This window comes from Salmo trutta, chromosome 3 (genome assembly GCF_901001165.1).
Source record: "Salmo trutta chromosome 3, fSalTru1.1, whole genome shotgun sequence".
NCBI classification, from domain to species: Eukaryota; Metazoa; Chordata; class Actinopteri; order Salmoniformes; family Salmonidae; genus Salmo; species Salmo trutta.
This window is the reverse complement of record NC_042959.1, coordinates 35168135-35188141: the sequence shown is the minus strand read 5'-3', so window position 1 is coordinate 35188141 and position 20007 is coordinate 35168135. Positions and strand designations below refer to the sequence as shown.

Sequence of the window (20007 nt, the reverse complement as noted above, 5' to 3'; positions counted from 1 at the left end):
CAATCAAATTGAAGCTGCTTGTTTGAGAATTCTAAACTCTCCCCATGTTTTCTGCTGCATTACATTGTGGTTTCACAAATGAGTTGTTTATCCAACCATTTGGTTATTGTAACAGCAAGGATATGGAAGATATGCATTATGTACAATTTAGCTTGTTAGCTAGCCAAAAGGTCATTGCAAACACCAACACAGCTAGCTAGCTAGCACAGTTCACGGTGGACATTTTTTGTTCGAAATATAATTGATTGACTGCTAAACCATGTACAATCATTTGTATAAATCTCTGTTCTGTCAACCTTGACCACTGATGGTGCTGCACAGCACTGACAGCTGTGTTGACATGACAACTGGGTCAGAATTCCTAACCTTCGAATGGATAATGTGACAAAAGTGTTTGTTTTGATTGGCTGTTGCTTGCAGCCAAGTTGCAGATGAGTTGCTTATTATTTCACAAAGCAATGAAGAAGCAACTAAAATTGCATGCAAGTTGCATCGTGTAACTGCAGCCTGTGTTTCCAATGACATCATCAAGCAATTAGAAGACAATGCCTACTCATAAATGCTTAAAATCACATTATGCACACCAACGATGTCATTGGAAATACTTATCTTTATCTTTTTTTACAACAAAAAAAACATAGAAACGCTCCATTTTCACATGTTGATGTTGGGGTGGTGCTGGAGATGATGAATATGCAATTGAACATTTTTGAAATTTCCCTTTAATAAAAAGATCATACTTTTCTCTGCTTTCAACTCAGTATTCAGAATAGCTGCTGACAATCCGAGTAAATGTCTTACAACAATTCTGATTTACAGCTGACATATAGCTTTTACTCTGACGTAGAGCTCGCATCTGCGATCATCAAAATTACAGCAGGCAGTATTAGCTGAATTCTACATTCAATACAATGAATTAACATTTTTACAGCATAATTGACCCCCCAAAAATGATGAACTGATGAATGAATGAACATCAAAATATTGAGTGTTACAGAAATAAAGAATCGGTTGAATCAATCAAAAACAAAGCCTTTGTGTTGTCCATACTGTGATCCACAGATTTCCTTACACAGTTTTATCTGCCTTTCATTCCCTACTGTAGCATATAGGCTATACGTCGATGTGACAATCACATGTTGCCATCGACTGGCTGAGTCTGAAGTAATATTGCTTAACACACAACTCAAATCTTGGGTCATTTAGTCAGCTGCGTGATTCTGTCCACACGAGAGTAACTCAGAAGATACTGTGACTGTCATACGAAACAACTATGACTAGAGATAAAAGAACAATACACATGCTTTCATTGACGTAAATAGCGTCTCAATATCCATTTCAATGGTTCATGCAGCATGTTTAGGCTGAAGGACAATACATGGAATGTGGTCCCCAGTTAGATTGTATCTCATGTTATTACGTCCAGCATCAAACTAAGCCATCATACAAATATAGAGCATGCTCAAATATACTGTAGCAGAAATTATACAATTGCATTGTTTGCTACTGTACGGAAGAAAAAAAAAATTATGAAATGTATTCACTACTGTAAGTCGCTCTGGATAAGAGCGTCTGCTAAATGACTAAAATGTAAATGTAAATGTACTGTCTTGCTGCTGCATAGCATGTTGAAAAAAGGTAGTCCTACAATGTGAAAGTGAGCCCGCTGACAAATGTCAATTCGAACACCACCAGCATTCGTTCCCATTTCCCACAAATAATAGATAAACCCTCACCATAGTGGCTACAGAAGAATATAATGTACATTAAAAGGACAAATAGCCTACAAAATGCTGTGAGCAGCACAATCTGTTCTGTCACGGTAGGTGCATCTTTGGTGCATAGATTTAAAATATAATCTCCAAAACATACAACAAAGAAGAGTAAGTAATGTAAAATAAGGCATTATATGTATTAATTACACAAATAAGGCACTATCTGTGATAGATTATTTCTCGCCTTTGTTTTTCCAAAACTTGTCATGGCATATAACAAGTCACATGACATGACTCTCTCAGCTTCCTGTCTGTATACAGTGTAAAACAGGGCGTAAAAATTGCTTTTCACTGCTTTAACAAAATATCTGTGCTGCCAGAATGATTCTACAGTGAGCAGGAGAAGATAGAAAGTGGACGAATTCCAGATCAGAATGTGGATAGTTTGAGGATGTCGGAGCTGTCAGACATAGAAATAGAATTATGCTTTCAGCAGAACTGATAGTTATTGGTCTTCACCAGTGGTTGCTCCTCCTCTTCGTGCTCACACGACTGGTCACAGGAGCCGTCACAACACTTAGGCTCATCATTATCATCACACAGCTCCAACTCCTCAACCATCATGTCCTGCTGCAGTTGGACGTTCTGGTGCTCCTGGGACAGGAGAGAAGAACACTGAAAATAACAGGTTTCAAAACAAATACTCATTCATGAGTTACAGTATTGCTATCTTCAAACAATGCTTAAATCTGGTCAATCCAGTCTGACAATGAAATATGTTTTATGTTGTCCATAGGGTAGATGCTGTTTTATTCTGATAAGAGCTATACAGCTTATCTACCATGGTAAACATCCATCCCCCTGTCTGTGTTACCTGGTCTGGACGTTCTGGCTGCTCACCCAGTAATCTCTCAATCAGCTGGCTGACCTTGCTGAAGGTCGGTCGCTCTGTTGGCTCCAGATTCCAGCACATTTTCATGATTGTATACCTAGTGGGACATAAATACATTATTACTTTATTCTTCTTTATTCTTACTCTTATTATTAACCACCCTGATGCCCAGTCACTTTACCCTGCCTTTATGTAAATATCTACCTCAAATACTGTGCATCGTACCCTTGCACATTGATCTGGTACTGCTACTCGCTGTACTGAATATACAGTTTGTGTGATTTGTAAGTCGCTCTGGATAAGAGCGTCTGCTAAATGACTTAAATGTAAATGTAAATGTACAGTAGCTTCATTCTTGTGTATGTTATTCCTCTTGTGTAATTTTTTACTCTGCATCGCTGGGAAGGGCTCGTAAGAAAGCATGTCACGGTCAAGTCTACAACTGTTGTACTCAGCGCATGTGGCAAATATAATTTGATTTGTTTTGAAATATCATATTGGTTCCGATACCGTGTAAAAAATGCTATATTTTGTATCATTCATCATCGTTCTACAAGGCCCTCAAGCATCATGGAGAAGATTGTCTCAATATAGAGCTCTGTGGTCTTTCGAATCCCACCATGTCCACATCAAATTAACTGGACAGTATACTTTTCAGTTGCAATACTTCTGCCTTGTGTTACTTAGAACATTTTTGGCCAATCTTTGGGGTTGTATGTATCTAGGTCCGAGAATGATAAACATGGTTGATTGTGACGCACGGAGATGCACCCCTCCTAAACGCCACTACAGTCCCTCTAGTCTTCTCCTTGCCTGGTCTGTGAAAGGTCACTGTTCCGGGCTACAGTCTGCTGATCATGTGGCTAACACGCAGAACCATGCCTGACCCAGGACTGACTCATCCCCACACAAAGGGGCCCAGATGAATAAGTCCTGACTCAGTCTCAGTCGCCCTCTGTCGCTCTGTCTCCGGACCCACAATACAGTTATTCCGGGTAGTGTGGCAACCACAGCGAATCGACACACACAGATGTATGGAGCCTTGGAGATATTGAAAAATACACTCTTTATTTCTCATTTCTGTGGGGTGTTTGATTGTGGAGGAGAGCTTTGTTACTTTTTCAATGTAGGGCTCAGAACTCCAGCCAAGTAATCTGGAATCAGCAATGCTTAATGCTTTTATGGCACAATAAATGTACTTTTACTACAAATGCTGAAAAGGGGGTATGACTGGAACATAGGGTGACTTTGTTCAGTCTTGCAGAATATTATAAAAGGATATTGTAATATACATGAATGTGTATCCCAATGAAGCCCAATTGGCCTGGGAACAAGGTTATTTAAACCTAAAAGCCCTGCATCTGTAACTTACATCTCTGGAGGTGCGAAGTCTGGTTGAGACATCTGATAACCACACTTTATCATGTTGTAGAATCTAATATCCACCAGGATACTGGGGTAGGGGCTCTTTCCTAAAGAAATTAAACAAAGACACATGAATTAAACAACTAAACAAGAACGACTGAATGATTTCACCAGAGATATCAAAATCTATTATGTTGAGAAATCTATGTTTATGCCAGCTCACCTAGAGAGAAGATCTCCCATAGCAGGATCCCATAGGACCAGACGTCACTCTGGACAGTGTAGAGACAGTCAAAGATACTCTCTGGAGCCATCCACTTCACTGGCAGACGCGCCTATAGACGCAGGGTGTGAGGAAGCGCATATTACACATGCATGAATGTTTTTTTATTGACATTGAACATGTTACTGAGGTTGTTGTTGTTGTTTGCTCACATTGCCCTTCACCACATAGTTGGAGTCATTCATGATGTCACGTGCCAGGCCGAAGTCACAGATCTTAGCCACACGGCGGTCTGTCAGGAGAACGTTCCGGGCTGCAACGTCCCGGTGAATACACTGAAACAAAGAGACAGACAGAGAGAGAATCAGTTACAGTACCTTACGACAACATCACAAAGTGCATCTCCAATTTCTATGAGATGATATTAAAAAAAAACTATAGTATGCTGAATTTTCATCAAACATAATCTCAAACTGTGAAATATAGTTTTACAAGCTTTGTTTCGCAACCTTTGTTGTGAAACTTTGTGTTGATGTGACTCACATTCTTGGCTGCAAGGAAGTCCAGGCCCTGAGCCACCTGGTAGGAGAATCTCAGCAGGTCCTCCATGTCCAACGGCCACGAGTCCGGCCCACCATCCTCACACACAGAATCTGATAGAATAGAATTGTATGTTCATAGAAATGTCCAACTGAGACAAACAACAATAAACTGGTGAACCAATGCAATGAATGGTGCTAGATAAAAGAAAAGGGAGTAAGACAGATCAATTACCCAGAGAGGAGTTGACAGGCTGGGGACCAGGCCTCATCTCCAGGTAGCTGTCAGAACACACACTGGATATCCCACTATCACTGGTAGAAGGAGCGGAGAACGGGATCAGGGGAGGAGAGGAGCGTGAGGGATCGGGAGGAGGTAAATCACACAAAGTGGCTACTTCACAAGACTGCTGCTGTGTATGCTGAATAAAGGTGAGTCAGAGTACACCTTCTTTTTCATGAGCTTGGTGCATGTCAACATTATCCATACCTTCTAATGAACTGTTTCCCCTCACAGAGGTTCTTGTAGTCACTGGTCTCTTCTGGTACCTCTGGTATGTTCATGACAAAGTTCAGGAAGGTCTCCTGCTTGTGTCGCAGGAAGTTCAGAAGGTCGCCATGACTACAGTACTCAGTGATCACCAGTACAGGTCCTGAGATAAGAAACATTTATATTTTCAATAAATGGAGAAAACTTTCAAACTTCCACATAGTATGAAATTTGACTCAAATACATTTACAAAAAAAATACAGATACTGTATTCTCTGAATGTCTCTGCACTTCTTCAGATAGGAAGCTGTGTTTTATACTGTTCAGTCTCACCCGCCTGAGTGCAGGCTCCCAGGAGGTTGACAATGTTCTTGTGCTGTCCCAGGTGACTCAGAATCTTCAGTTCTGACATCAAAGCCTCTCTCTCATCTGAGTGGGCCCTGGCTGCAGAAAGAGATAGATAGATCGATAGACAGATAGATAGACAAATAAACAGAGAGAAAGACAAACCCAATCATATGGCACTTCCCTACCACTGTGATCACAGACGGTTTCTCAGACTTTGATCAATTCTACTCCTGAACTAAAAAAGCTTGTTCAAGTCAATGGATTCTGACCTTTGAGCATCTTTACAGCCACTCGCATCGCGTTATCGTCCTCCCCCAGACCATAGGCTGTGGCCTCCACCACCTTCCCAAAGGCCCCGGCTCCAAGGATCTTTCCTGCAGGTCACACATCCAACGCATCACTTTCTAGTCTGACTGTATGTCAATATCCTTTCTTTCTGTAAATAAAGACACTTTACAGTTGTACATGTAGTTGAGATTCCAGTCATTCACCATACAGTATGGAATATCTAACCCAGGTATGGGAAACTGGCAAATTCACAAAAAAACGTAAATAATAATTCAGTCGAGGTCTCAAATTACTGTTGACAGTTAGAATAATAGAATACACAAGGTGCAATGTCGAAATTTAGTTGTGCATCAGCAGTCAATTAGTCCATGTCAGCTGTGTCTTTTTTAGCGTGGTAAGTTATGGTCGAATTACCGACGGGACGGGGCCCATTGATCATCAGTTAGCATATTAAAAACTGCATACATGTGTTTCCACCTTAAGGCAAAATGAGCAGAATTGCATGAAAGGATTTATACAATTTCAAAAACGTCTCTCCGCTCCATGGCAAAATGTGTAGAATTGCAGCTAACTTGCTTTAAAACGGCAACGTTTTCGCTACGCCACATGGCAAAATGTGCAGAATTTCAGGAAATGAACTTTAACCCCGTTGTGGGAGTCGTAGTTTTGCTCTACTACCCCGACCATCTTCTTGGGACTCTTCTGTAGTCGGTACAGCCGATCTGCCAACTTCTGTCTGTAGTGTCCGAACAGTTTGGGCTACAAACTAATATGATCCCTCTGTGGAAAGGTGAGTCTCTCACAAACACGTACATGTCCATTGTTTTGCCTTAGGATGCCCACAAGCCTCACGAGACTCCTCTGAAGGTCCCCCATTACCAGTTAAAAAGTAATGGAAGCACTGTGTACAGTATATGGAGATAATTTTTGTCAAAAATAAGTGGTCAAATACATGTCAGAAAAATCTTTCTTATATCTCTCAGATATAGAACAGACACTTCAGAACAAACTTCCTTTTTGGGGGACCATCTGTTGTTCCATGTAGTGAATCTGTTATTCAATGTGTTTGTATGGGCTAACAGTAGTAAGGCCAAATTACATTTTTCATCAAACTTCCATGAACCAAACCACTGCAGTAGCCTATCTAAGAAAGGCCACACACCTAGCTTGAGCTTGTCCCTGGGAAACTCCCACTTCTCATTGTACGGCATCTGAGTCGGGTCGATAAAGGTGTAGTTGTTTCCTTCACTGGCCTGGATGATCTTCCACCGGATCTCATATCTTGGTTTCTTCAGAGGGAAGGAAATGTTCATTAGTCAACCATTTGAATAACTAAGGGTTCTCCATGGTTTCTTTGACTAAAGGTAACAATGATTTCAAACGACATATATTTGTGAATACTCTATTCATGAATATATCAGTTTCTTACCTAGTTTATTTTAGATGAGATCACATACTGGTCTATTAGTATATTTTCTATATTGCAGAGGGTGTTTTGTGTCCTACCTGTTTGTACTTGTAGAGCAGGACCATGAGTAGCAGGAGGAGAAAGGCCAGAACACCAGCTGCTCCCAATAGAGTGGAGGTGAACATTATATCTATCCAATCAGAGAGAAGAGTCAGGGTGTCTTGTGATGACACACTTAGAACCTTCTGTGTGTGATGGCTTTGTTATGGGTTTATGTGGAACCAAGGAAGAGTAGCTGCAGCTAAAGTAACGGCTATTGTGAATCTGAATAAACAAAAGAACAGACAGTTCATGTACCGTTCATGTACTTGACTATGATGACACAGGAAAAAGGAGTATGAACTAAGGATAAGACAGTAAGCCTGAGGATAACCATGGATGACCGTGCTCTGGCTCTTACTGGAAACTTCCATGGCGAAGGTGTCTTTGCCGACTCCGACCAGGTTGAAGGCGACACACTCCACGGTCATCCTATGGCTGGACGGTTCCACTGTCAGGACGCTCTGGATCTCGACCGCTCCATACTCCTCCCTCCGGACCTCGACTGTTTGGGCCAAGAGAGGAGCAGGCATCTGGAGACCTGTTGTGTTCTCATTGCACCTGTTCCATAGGAAGACACAGATAGGATAGAGTTCCCCATTTAGTTATGATACCTAATATGTCATTATAATAAAAAAAAATATACGTACTATATTTATTAACTCTATCTTTTACAATGGCAATATCATACCACTGTGCCCTCTCTAACACCTACGTGGTTCGGATTCCAGAGCACTGGTACCAGAGGATTATGGGAGCAGGGTAACCGAATGACGTGCACGTGAGGGTGGTGATGTTCTCCCATCTCACCACGGCAACCGGCCTCTCTGCCAATCAAGAGAGAGCAGAGGAAGTCAGTGGCATGGTCAAATAATACATCTCCCACACACTCAAAATAGAGACAAATATGTTCAATAGATGCTGTGCTAAAAAAAATGTATTCCTCAGAGAGTATGGTTGTTGTATGAACTGACACTGTGTATTAGTACATCTGTACTCATACTTTACTTACGATACATTTGGATTTGGAATGTAATGGATGCGTTGGCCATGGAACTCTTGGCATAGAAGGTGTACTGGCCCTGCTCCTGTGCAATCATCCTCTTGAGCAGCAGGGTTGCGGAATACCTGAGTGAAAAACAGACCGGATCTACAGTCGTGGCCAAAAGTTTTGAGAATGACACAAATAGTAATTTTCACAAAGTCTGCTGCCTCAGTTTGCATGATGGCAATTTGCATATACTCCAGAATGTTATGAAGAGTGATCAGATGAATTGCAATTAATTGAAAAGTCCCTCTTTGCCATGCAAATGAACTGAATCCCCAAAGTTATTTCCACTGCATTTCAGCCCTGCCACAAAAGGACCAGCTGACATCATGTCAGTGATTCTCTCGTTAACACAGGTGTGAGTGTTGACGAGGACAAGGCTGGAGATCACTCTGTCATGCTGATTGAGTTCGAATAACAGACTGGAAGCTTCAAAAGGAGGGTGGTGCTTGGAATCATTGTTCTTCCTCTGTCAAACATGGTTACCTGGAAGGAAACACGTGCCATCATCATTGCTTTGCACAAAAAGGGCTTCACAAAAAAGGCTTCACTGCCAGTAAGATTGCACCTAAATCAACCATTTATCGGATCATCAAGAACTTCAAGGAGAGCGATTCAATTGTTGTGAAGAAGGCTTCAGGGCGCCCAAGAAAGTCCAGCAAGCGCCAGTACCGTCTCCTAAAGTTGATTCAGCTGCGGGATCGGGGCACCAACAGTACAGAGCTTGCTCAGGAATGGCAGCAGGCAGGTGTGAGTGCATCTGCACGCACAGTGAGGCAAAGACTTTTGGAGGATGGCCTGGTGTCAAGAAGGGCCACAAAGAAGCCACTTCTCTCCAGGAAAAACATCAGGGACAGACTGACATTCTGCAAAAGGTACAGGGGTTGGACCGCTGACTGCGTCATTTTCCCTGATGAATCCCCTTTCCAATTGTTTGGGGCATCCGGAAAAAAGCTTGTCCGGAGAAGACAAGGTGAGCGCTACCATCAGTCCTGTGTCATGCCAACAGTAAAGCATCCTGAGACCATTCATGTGTGGGGTTGCTTCTCAGCCAAGGGAGTGGGCTCACTCACAATTTTGCCTAAAAACACAGCCATGAATAAAGAATGGTACCAACACATCCTCCGAGAGCAACTTCTCCCAACCATCCAGGAACTCTTTGGTGACGAACAATGCCTTTTTCCAGCATGATGGAGCACCTTGCCATAAGGCAAAAGTGATAACTAAGTGGCTCGGGGAACAAAACATCGATATTTTGGGTCCATGGCCTCTAAACTCCCCAGACCTTAATCCCGTTGAGAACTTGTGGTCAATCCTCAAGAGGCTTGTAATTATACTTCAGTATTCCATAGTAACATCTGACAAAAATATCTAAAGACACTGAAGCAGCAAGCTTTGTGAAAATTAATATTTGTGTCATTCTCAAAACTTTTGGCCATGACTGTACTCTCTTAGAAAAAAAGGTACTATTTTTTTAGAACCTAAAAGGGTTCTTCGGCTGTCTCCATAAGAGAACCCTATGAAGAACCCTTTTTGGTTCCAGGTAGAATTTGTTTGGTTCCATGTAGAATAATTTTGGGTTCCACAGAGAGATCTACATGGAACACAAAAGGGTTCTACCTGGAACCAAAAAGGGTTCTCCTATGGGGAGAGCTGAATAACCCTTTTGGAACCCTTTTTTCTAAGAGTGTATTGTAGAATCACTGGAAATGTTTAACTGGGACAAAAGTGGAATGAATGCAGATGTTGTGGTGTGGTTTGGTGACTAATACATGCTAGTTCTCCTTAGACAGTTACTGCTATGTGTCATAGCGGAGGTAAAACTTTAGCTCTTTCCTTCCCTTAACTCTAGTTTCATAGTACAGAGCTCTCCGGACTGGTGGTGGTGACCTCTGAGTTTGTGCCAGATAAACAAATTAACGGAAACATCAGCTCATTTCAAATCTTCTGCAGTTTCCCCATTCTGAATTGCAGTACATTTAGAAAGTATTCAGACACCTTGACCCTTTCCACAATTTGTTACATTACAGCCTTATTCAACAATGTATTAAATAACAAATGTCCTCATCAATTTACACACAATACCCCATAATGACAAAGCGGAAACAGGTAAAAAAATGTTTTTTTTGCAAATAAATAAAAAATAAAAAACAGAAAAACCTTATTTACATAAGTATTCAGACCCTTTGTTATGGGACTCGAAATTGAGCTCAGGTGCATCCAGTTTCCATTGATCATTCTTCATATGTTTCTACAACTTGATTGGACTCCACCTGTGGTAAATTCAATTGATTGGACATAATATGGAAAGGAAAACACCTGTCTATATAAGGTGCCACAGTTGACAGGGCACGTCAGAGCAAAAACCAAGCCATGAGGTTGAAGGCATTGTCCATAGAGCTCCGAGAAAGGATTGTGTCGAGGCACAGATCTGGGGAAGGGTACCAAAACATTTCTGCAGAATTGAAGGTCCCAAAGAACACAGTGGATTCTATCATTCTTAAATGGAGGAAATTTGGAACCACCAAGACTTCCTAGAGCTGGCCGCCCAGCCAAACTGAGCAATCCGGGGAGAAGGGCCTTTGTCAGGGAGGTGACCAAGAACCCGATGGTAACTCTGACAGAGCTCCAGAGCTCCTTTGTGGAGATGGGAGAACCTTCCAGAAGGACAACCATCTCTGCAGCACTCCACCAATCAGGCCTTTATGGTAGAGTGGCAAGACAAGCCACTTGTCAGTAAAAGGCACATGACAGCCAGCTTGGAGGACTCTCAGACCATGAGAAACAAGATTCTCTGGTCTGATGAAACCAAGATTGAACTCTTTGACCTGAATGCCATGCATCACGTTTGGAGTAAACCTGGCACCATCCCTACCGTAAAGCATGGTGGTGGCAGCATCATGCTGTGGGGATGTTTTTCAGCGGCAGGGACTGGGAGACTAGTCTGGATCGAGGGAAAGATGAACGAAGCTAAGTACAGAGAGATTTCTTATGAAATTCTGCTCCAGAGCGCTCAGGACCTCAAACTGGGGTGAAGGTTCACCTTGCAATAGGACAATGACTCTAAGCACACAGCCAAGACAAGGCAGGAGTGGCTTCGGAACAAGTCTTTGAATGTCCTTGAGTGGCCCAGCCTGAGCCCGGACTTGAACCTGATCGAACATCTCTGGAGGGACCTGAAAAAAGCTATGCGGCTACTCATCTAACCTGACAGAGTTTCAGAGAATCTGCAGAGAAGAATGGGAGAAACTCCCCAAATACAGGTGTGCCAAGCTTGTAGCGTCATACCCAACGAAGACTTGAGGCTGTAATCGCTGCCAAAGGTGCTTCAACAAAGTACTGGGTAAAGGGTCTGAGTATGTACTATGTACATTATTATTATAATTTTTTTTTTAAACATTTCTAAAAACCTGTTTTTTGCTTTGTCATTATAGAGTATTGAGAACAAAAATATTTAATTAATTTAAGAATAAGGCTGTAACGTAACAAAATGTGGAAAAAGTAAGGGGTCTAGTGAGCCTTTGATCCCTGAACATTTTAAAATACAGTTTTCTGTTGCTGCCCTTTAGTCCCAAAGACCCAAACGCCTTCCCAAAACAGCTAGAGGAGGATCACTCCTCACTCAGTCAGTTCTCTTCATCTTGTTGTTGTATGAGTCCCACCCACCTGTTGTTATAGCGTGTAAAGGTTTGTTCCTGCGTGGAGGAGGCTGTAGGGGTGTCCCAGTGCTGGCCTATGATCTGAGGGTACGCCTCGATCAGGACACTGACTTTCAGGTCTTCCCCCTCGTTCACGTCAATGGACAGGCCCTGGTGAGCCAGCTTGGAGGACAGCTGGGGAGAAAGACGGATGTAGGCCTCCTCTGGACAGAGACATGGAGAGACATGGGAGTGGTTATCTTCAAGATCAGCCAGAAGTGTTTTCATTAGGCACTGAAACAGAGAGGGACTTCCTTAACTTGTCCACCCAAAAAAAGCTTCTGTTGCAAAATGTTTTGATACAGTGTGCGTTGATTCTAACAATCCAGTTCTGTGATTGGAATATGTGCTAATATCCCCATGTGTGTCTGAATTGTATTAGAGTTATCCAATAACTTACCTACAACCATCAGGGAGGTGGTGGATTTGTTGACTCCAGCCTCGTTGGTGCCGATGCAGGTAATGTTGCCTGTGTCTGACTGGTCCACTACAGGGATGGTCAGGATGCTTTCAATGTCCAGACGGTTACTGTCCACTGATTGGACTTTCTGCTCTATTGTAAATCTCTGTAAGAAGAGACAGGAAAATAACATAATGTCATTGTCAAGACATATTGTCATGCATTTTATTTTGGCCAACAGTGGTTGTTTCAGATACTCTGAAAGTGCTTGCCTTTTTGGAGCTGTAATTCCACGTGACATTATAGTTGAAGTTGGGGTTGTGTGTGGTGCAGTGGATGCTCAGCTTCTCGCCCACGATATGAACATACTCATTCTTTTCCAGGAATACATAAGGTGGGAAACGTAGCCCTGGACACAGAGGGAACCAGGAACACAGCATGTATAAGAAAATTACAAGCTCCTTTGCCAATTCGAATACTTGTTCCTGAATTTGAATATATAGCAATTTTACAGTACAGTATGGTACATGGGCCTGATCAAGCATGCGCCTTTAAGTAAAGTATCCCTCCACAACACTCAACCTACTTACTTTGGATGATGTTGAGGTTGAAAGTCTTGGAAGTCCTCTCCACCCCGTGGAGTTTGGCGCTGCAGACATAGTCAGCATTGTAGCTGGGGTGGAGGTTGCGGATGAGAATGCCTCTGCGGGGGTCTGCTGTGTAGTTCATCCCTGGGGGCACGGAGGTACAGTTGTCCATGCGGAGCCCCAAGTCTGTGGCCTCTGGGTCGGTCAGCAGGCAGGGGAGCAGGTGGTCCTCCCCCTCCTTCCTCACCACACGCAGGGACGTGCTGCTGGTCCAAAACAGGCTGTCTGGGTCTGGTGGAGAAGGGGGGATGTGTTAGAATGAGGGATACTGGCCAACACACCCTCTCTACAGGTATGGTAAACAAACGGCAACTCACTCCTCTTCTGAGCTTACCTTTAACATATACGTGCACCGTAGAGAACAAGTCCCGGCCCTTGACGTTCCCACTGGTATATTCACACTTATATGTCCCAGTGTGTTCTGCAGAGGGACGGTCCACCGTGAAGGTTCTGACACTCCCGTTGCCCTTGGAGATTAAGCTCTTGTGTTTGGACAACCGGGTTAACCAGTTGACTGGCCCATCCCCCTCACACCTCAGGACCAATGGGGTGCCAGGGTTCAGTACTACTTCAGGCCCAACCACGACCTCTGAGTTTAGCTTGATCACAGGACGCCGCCATTCTGCTGAGGTTAACATAGAGATGAGATCATAAATCTACGCGTTCAAAACAACTGGGAACTGGAAACTCAGAAGTTGGAAATCTCTGACTTCAGTGGGTTCAAGACTAATGGGAACTCAGAAAAAGCTTAAACTTGGAAAATTTGTTTTGAACAGACATCAAACTGGGAATTCTGGGTCGGAAACTCTGGCATCTTTATGGACGTCTGACCAGAATATCACTGATGTCATGATTTGACAAAGTTTTTTTTCAGATTAGAAAGCACCATATTGGTTAGGATGGAGTTCTTCAAATAGGGGTGCTAATATTTTTCCTTTTTCACACATGTACAAGTGTCAGGTGTAAAATGGAAATGTATTTTTTACATATCCTCCTCCCACTGAGAATGGGGTCACCGCCAGGGATCAGCCATCATTGACGGTGACCCTGGACAAACAGGTTTTCACCTAGTCGACTCAGGGATTCGAACTACTGTAGCAACCTTTCAGCCCAATGCTCTTAACAACTATGCTACCTGCCACCCTGTGCATGACCAGGAAACTCTGATTCCTAAACATGGTTATATCAACTGGTTTTATTTCAGTTAACTCTGTCAAGACAAGATTTAAACCTCAAATCACCATTTTTTTCCCGGAATGTCTTCTTGGTCACTGTGTTTAGGGGGTTTCATCGGATGGGGCCACAGTGTCTCCTGATCCCTCCTGTCTCAGCCTCCAGTATTTATGCTGCAGTAGTTTATGTGTCGGGGGGCTAGGGTCAGTCTGTCACATCTGGAGTATTTCTCTTGTCTTTTCCGGTGTCCTGTGTGAATTTAAATATGCTCTCTCTAATTCTCTCTTTCTCTTTCTTTCTTTCTCTCTCTCGGAGGACCTGAGCCCTAGGACCATGCCTCAGGACTACCTGGCTTGAGGACTCCTTGCTGTCCCCAGTACACCTGGCCGTGCTGCTGCTCCAGTTCCAACTGTTCTGCCTGCAGCTATGGAACCCTGACCTGTTCACCGGACGTGCTACCTGTCCCAGACCTGTTGTCCCAGACCTGCTGGAAACCTGACCTATTCACTGGACGTGCTACCTGTCCCAGACCTGCTGTTTTCAACTCTCTAGAGACAGCAGGAGCGGTAGAGATGCTCTCAAAGATCGGCTATGAAAAAGCCAACTGACACTTACTCTTGTGTTACTGACTTGTTGCACCCTCGCAACTACTATGATTATTATTATTTGACAATGCTGGTCATTTATGAACATTTGAACATCTAGGCCATGTGCTGTTATAATCTCCACCCGGCACAGCCAGAAGAGGACTGGCCACCCCTCATAGCCTGGTTCCTCTCTAGGTTTCTTCCTAGGGTTTTGGCCTTTCTAAGGAGTTTTTCCTAGCCACCGTGCTTCTACACCTGCATTGCTTGCTGTTTGGGGTTTTAGGCTGGGTTTCTGTACAGCACTTTGAGATATCAGCTGATGTAAGAAGGGCTATACAAATACATTTGATTTGATTTGATTTGATTAAGAGTCATCTTGGACACCACAAATTCAGGAAACAAATTACAGAACTGGCCAGTCTGGCTCTAAAGGAGAGATCCTATTCTCTCTCTCACTTCTGCTTTTCTTCTCTATATCGATGTCATGCTACCGAGGACGGGAGTGAATGGACACACATTTACTAGTCCCTCAGGGACCCACAGACATTTCCTAATTTAGTTGTAGCCCTGAACTAGTTCAGCTGATTTACCTAGTCAAGGGTCGTGTTCCCTTGCTCAGATGTTGCATGCATCAACTAATGGTTGCGTGTTGCGTCATCGACAGTACGGTCGGGCACCAGATTGCTATAATATATTATATGGTTAGCTGATACATAAAATACATATCCAGGCATGTAAGATCTGGCATGCGGCAGAAACACCTGGGCAGAGGAACACGCCAAAGGGCTTGATGATTAGTTGACAAGTTGAGTTAGGTGTGCTAGTTCTGGAATATATCAAATACATGTTAAATACAGTTAAATAAGGGTTAAATAAAAATCCATGGAATGGCTGGGGGTCCCTGAAGAGCGGTTTGAGAACCACCATCCTAGACTATGGTAAAGCCCTGGCCCTTTTACACCCACAAACACCAACACAAAAACAAACAAAGAAATCTTTGAATTCCTTATTTTCTTCCCGAACAGAAGGGTCAGAGTGAGACAGAGGGAGCTGTATGGGTTGGTAAAACCATGTATATGTCCTTTGGGTGTGACAAAGCTAACTGCTGGTGATGTGCTGATACAGGGACAAACAATGCCTTCTTTGAGACAGTCCAGAAAATCACAGGGGCCAAGGGAGTTTGAAGAACTTCAACATAAATCTACAGTAGGATATGGCTTCAAATAACATTTTTCTTATCCTCTCTAACACCTTATTTGGTAAAAGGTTAATTTGGGCTCTATTGGGCTCTAATTCGGCTCTCTTGTGGTGGATTTATTTCAGCATCCACTCTCCTGTATCTGGTAAAGCATGGATCAGAAAACAACATCTGAAAATCACAATAGGTTTTGTCTCAATTCATTCTTACATGTAAAGTATGTCTTGTTATTGATTTATCTCAAAGCAGAACTGAGTTTTGTTGTTCAGCAGATTTTCTTATTTACCACAGCCCACAGCTCAACCTCAGAGGGTTAAAGTGAGGGAGTGCTCATGATTTTGGGCTATTCAGTATTGATTGGGTCAAGACTTCCTGATAACATTACACACCACCTTCCTATGGACTCCAAGTATACTAGCTGCCTATCAAATGGCTGTCGAGCAATGGAACAAGAACAGCAGCAGATGTACAGGACAATACGGTCCTACCAATGTAGGCTCATAAAAATAAAAATAATGAAACATTAAAAACGCTATAATTTTCAGATAAAATGATACAAAATATATTCACGTCACCAAATCATTGATTAAAACACACTGTTTTGCAATGAAGGTCTACAGTGGCCTCAAGAGCACTCTGTAGGGTAGCACCATGGTGTATCCGGAGGAAAGCTAGTTTCCGTCCTCCTCTGGGTACATTGAGTTCAATACAAAACCTAGGAGGCTCATGGTTCTCAAACCCTTCCATAGACTTACACAGTAATTATGACAAATTCCGGAGGACGTCCTCCAACCTATCAGAGCTCTTACAGCATGAACTGACATTTTGTCCACCCAATCAAAGAATCAGAGAATTAATCTAGTACTGAAAGCATAAGCTACAGCTAGCTTGCACTGCAGTGCATAAAATGTGATTGGTAGCTGACTCAAAGAAAGAGAAAGACAATAGTTTAACAGCTTTGAACAAATACATTTCTTCAAAAATGAAGGAGAAGCAAGAGAGAGGGAGAGAGAGCTAGCTAAATATATTTTTTCTTTTTTTTCACTTTCCTACCAATCATTCAGGGCAGAGCCCCACCTGTTTAGCCCTGCATGCATGTTATTTTGGCATTAAAACGTGTCACATATCAGTTTGCAAACATTGTTTTAAAAAAATCTTTGAGTTGATAAAGCCGCATACATTTTTTTCTTTCTTGAATAAGGCAGCTCTAAAATGCAGGTGTTTCAGCCTAGCTCAGTGCTTTCTGTGGTGGTGGGGCAGCCAGCGAGAAAATACGGAGTATAGGGGTTGGTAATGTTCTCTAGCTGCGCCGTGATTGGCTCAGTGTTCTGTCACTCATGGGGACACTACGTCACCGCATAATCTACGGGGAGATCTCGAAAATTCAAGCTCCTTGAGTGCTGCCATAGACTTACATTAGAAGTGCCCATCTGAGAGGACTCAAGGTCATTGGCCACAGATAAAATGATGTAAAATCATGTTATATCTACCATAGCTTTGATTGGACTGATCATGTTAACATAGCAAGCTGGACAAGCAGTCATCATCATGAGTCAAGTCAAAAGTCTACTGGCAAATCCCTTTCAATCCTTGTCATACGAAGAGAAATTATAGATAAAACCTATCGGTGCTCATTGGCCATTGGACATAAACATTACACTAGTAGTGAAAAAAGTACCCAATTGTCATATTTGAGTTAAAGTAAAAATATCTTAATAGTAAATGACTCAAGTTAAAGTGAAAGTCACCCAGTAAAATACTGTTTGAGTAAAAGTCTGAAAGTATTTGGTTTTACATATACTTAAGTATGAGGCATTGGGGCAGCAGGTAGCCTAGTGGTTAGATCATTGGCCCAGTAACCAAAAGGTTGCTCGGATCGAATCTCTGAGCTGACAAGGTAAAAATCTGTTGTTTTGCCCCTGAACAAGGCAGTTAACCCACTGTTCCCTGGTAGGCTGTCATTGTAAATAAGAATTTGTTCTTAACTGACTTGCCTCGATATTTTTGACAACTTCTACTTTTACTCCACTACATTCCTAAATAATATAATGTACTTTTTACTTCATACATTTTCCTTGACACCCAAAAGTACTAGTTACACTTCGAATGCTTAGCAGGACAGAAAAATTGCCATATTCACACACTTTTTAAGAGAACATCCCTGGTCATCTCTGCCTCTGATCTTGCAGACTCACTAAAAACAAATGCTTCGTTTGTAAATTATTTCTGAGTGTTGGAGTGTGCCTGCGGCTATCCGTAAAATAATAAAACAAGAAAATCGTGCTGTCTGGTTTGAAATGATTTATACTTTTACTTTTGATACTTAAGTATATTTGAGCAATTACATTTACTTTTGATAATTAAGTATATTTAAAACGAAATACTTTTAGACTTTTACTCAAGTAGTATTTTACTGGGTGACTTTCACTTTTACTTGAGTCATTCTCTATTAAGGTATATTTATTTTCCTGAAGTATGACAGTTGGGTACTTTTTCCACCGCTGCATATAAATTGCATTTTAGTCTGGTAATATATATGTAAAACTATGGAGGACAGAAGAGCTGCAGTGAATACAATGTCAACAACACAACACATGAATCCCAATATGATGCAGTATAGTTGAAAACAGGTGTTGAGTCGTACCTTGAGCTGCAGTGGGCAGGATCCCCAGCAGAAAGGCCAGGTACAGCTCCATCCTGGATCTGCTCCAGATCTGTGTGTGTCTGAATGTCTAGAAGTGTTGTTATTGTGTCTTGGTCAAGGAGAAAAATTTGGAATCATTACGCTGGATCTCTGCTGTCACTCACTCACTGTCATTCACTTCTTCTTTTCTAAAGAGGATATTTGGAAATGAAGGCAATATAGGCCAGACCTTACTGAAAGCCTTTTCTAATGTCATTCACATGCTATTAATAAAAGTTACTGTGTAACATGACTAAGATTAGAAACAATAAACTCTACTGAACCTGTAGATGTCTTCAGCTCAGTGGTATGCCTCTGATCCCACAGAGCTCTGTGGATTCACCATCCAGGAGCGAGTAAAGTCCCTCCAACCTTGTCTCTCTTTTGTCTCTATCTCCCTTAGTCTGACCAGAAGCCAGTAAAAGAGAGAGAGGCATAAACAGACAGATAGAGGTGTCACGCTCCCCTCTAATGACCATGTGTCTCTGTTTAGCTAGAAAACAGGCCGGCCCTCCCAGTCCTAATGCCATGGTGCTGAGACTAATCTGCTGTGATGATGGGTCACACTGCTGCTCTGCTGCCTAGCCCCAGGCCAAGCCTGCTTAGCCTCATCCCCATTCCCAGCCTGCTTAGCCTCATCCCTATTCCCAGCCTGCTTAGCCTCATCCCCATTCCCAGCCTGCTTAGCCTCATCCCTATTCCCAGCCTGCTTAGCCTCATCCCCATTCCCAGCCTGCTTAGCCTCATCCCTATTCCCAGCCTGCTTAGCCTCATCCCCATTCCCAGCCTGCCTAGCCTCAGCCCCAGGCCTCAATGTTCCTCAGCTCCAAACAGCGTAGAGGGCTGGGGCTTCTGGGAGGACAGTAAAATACCTAATTGATGGCCCTCGGATTCAGGGCATGGAGTGGGGGAAAGGGGGGGATGGTGAGAGGGCGCAAGGGAGTATGTTGGGTGAGAGGTGTCGGTAGGGGGGTGTAGAGAGAGAACCCATGATGGACACGGTAGATGATCAGCTGAGTTTTGAGTTTGTTTGTACTGAGGGCTGAAAAGAGAGGCTTTGATTGAACTAAGTCTAGCTGGGCTTGGGAAAGTTCATTTGGATTTTTTGGGGATCTCTCTCTTATGGTCAATTCATCTGGGGACATTTATTATCTCTTCGACATTGAATGGATAAAGCCAAGGCATTAAAATACAAGCCAGTGTAGA

The 20007-nt window shown here is 42.7% G+C and overlaps 1 protein-coding gene across 4 annotated transcripts; it reads right to left on the bottom strand.

The window, feature by feature from the left end:
• Positions 1-704: 704 nt before the first annotated feature.
• csf1ra (colony stimulating factor 1 receptor, a) lies at positions 705-19279 on the bottom strand. 4 transcript variants are annotated; one of them, XM_029732870.1, is made up of 22 exons: positions 19086-19279; positions 18763-18950; positions 13495-13785; positions 13104-13391; positions 12786-12922; positions 12514-12679; positions 12082-12277; positions 8380-8495; positions 8083-8194; positions 7729-7928; positions 7367-7458; positions 7023-7149; positions 5842-5946; positions 5558-5668; positions 5225-5387; positions 4970-5049; positions 4739-4848; positions 4408-4530; positions 4196-4307; positions 3980-4079; positions 2590-2704; positions 705-2390 (listed from the first exon to the last, which is right to left on the bottom strand). In XM_029732870.1, the coding sequence occupies exons 2-22, from the start codon at positions 18812-18814 to the stop codon at positions 2205-2207; spliced, it is 2982 nt and encodes a 993-aa protein (XP_029588730.1). In that variant the 5' UTR covers positions 18815-18950; positions 19086-19279; the 3' UTR covers positions 705-2204. The 4 variants fall into 4 exon arrangements, with proteins under 4 accessions (XP_029588730.1, XP_029588731.1, XP_029588732.1 ...); XM_029732871.1 differs by having other exon boundaries at positions 18763-18871; XM_029732872.1 differs by having other exon boundaries at positions 13495-13782; positions 18763-19279.
• Positions 19280-20007: the final 728 nt, after the last annotated feature.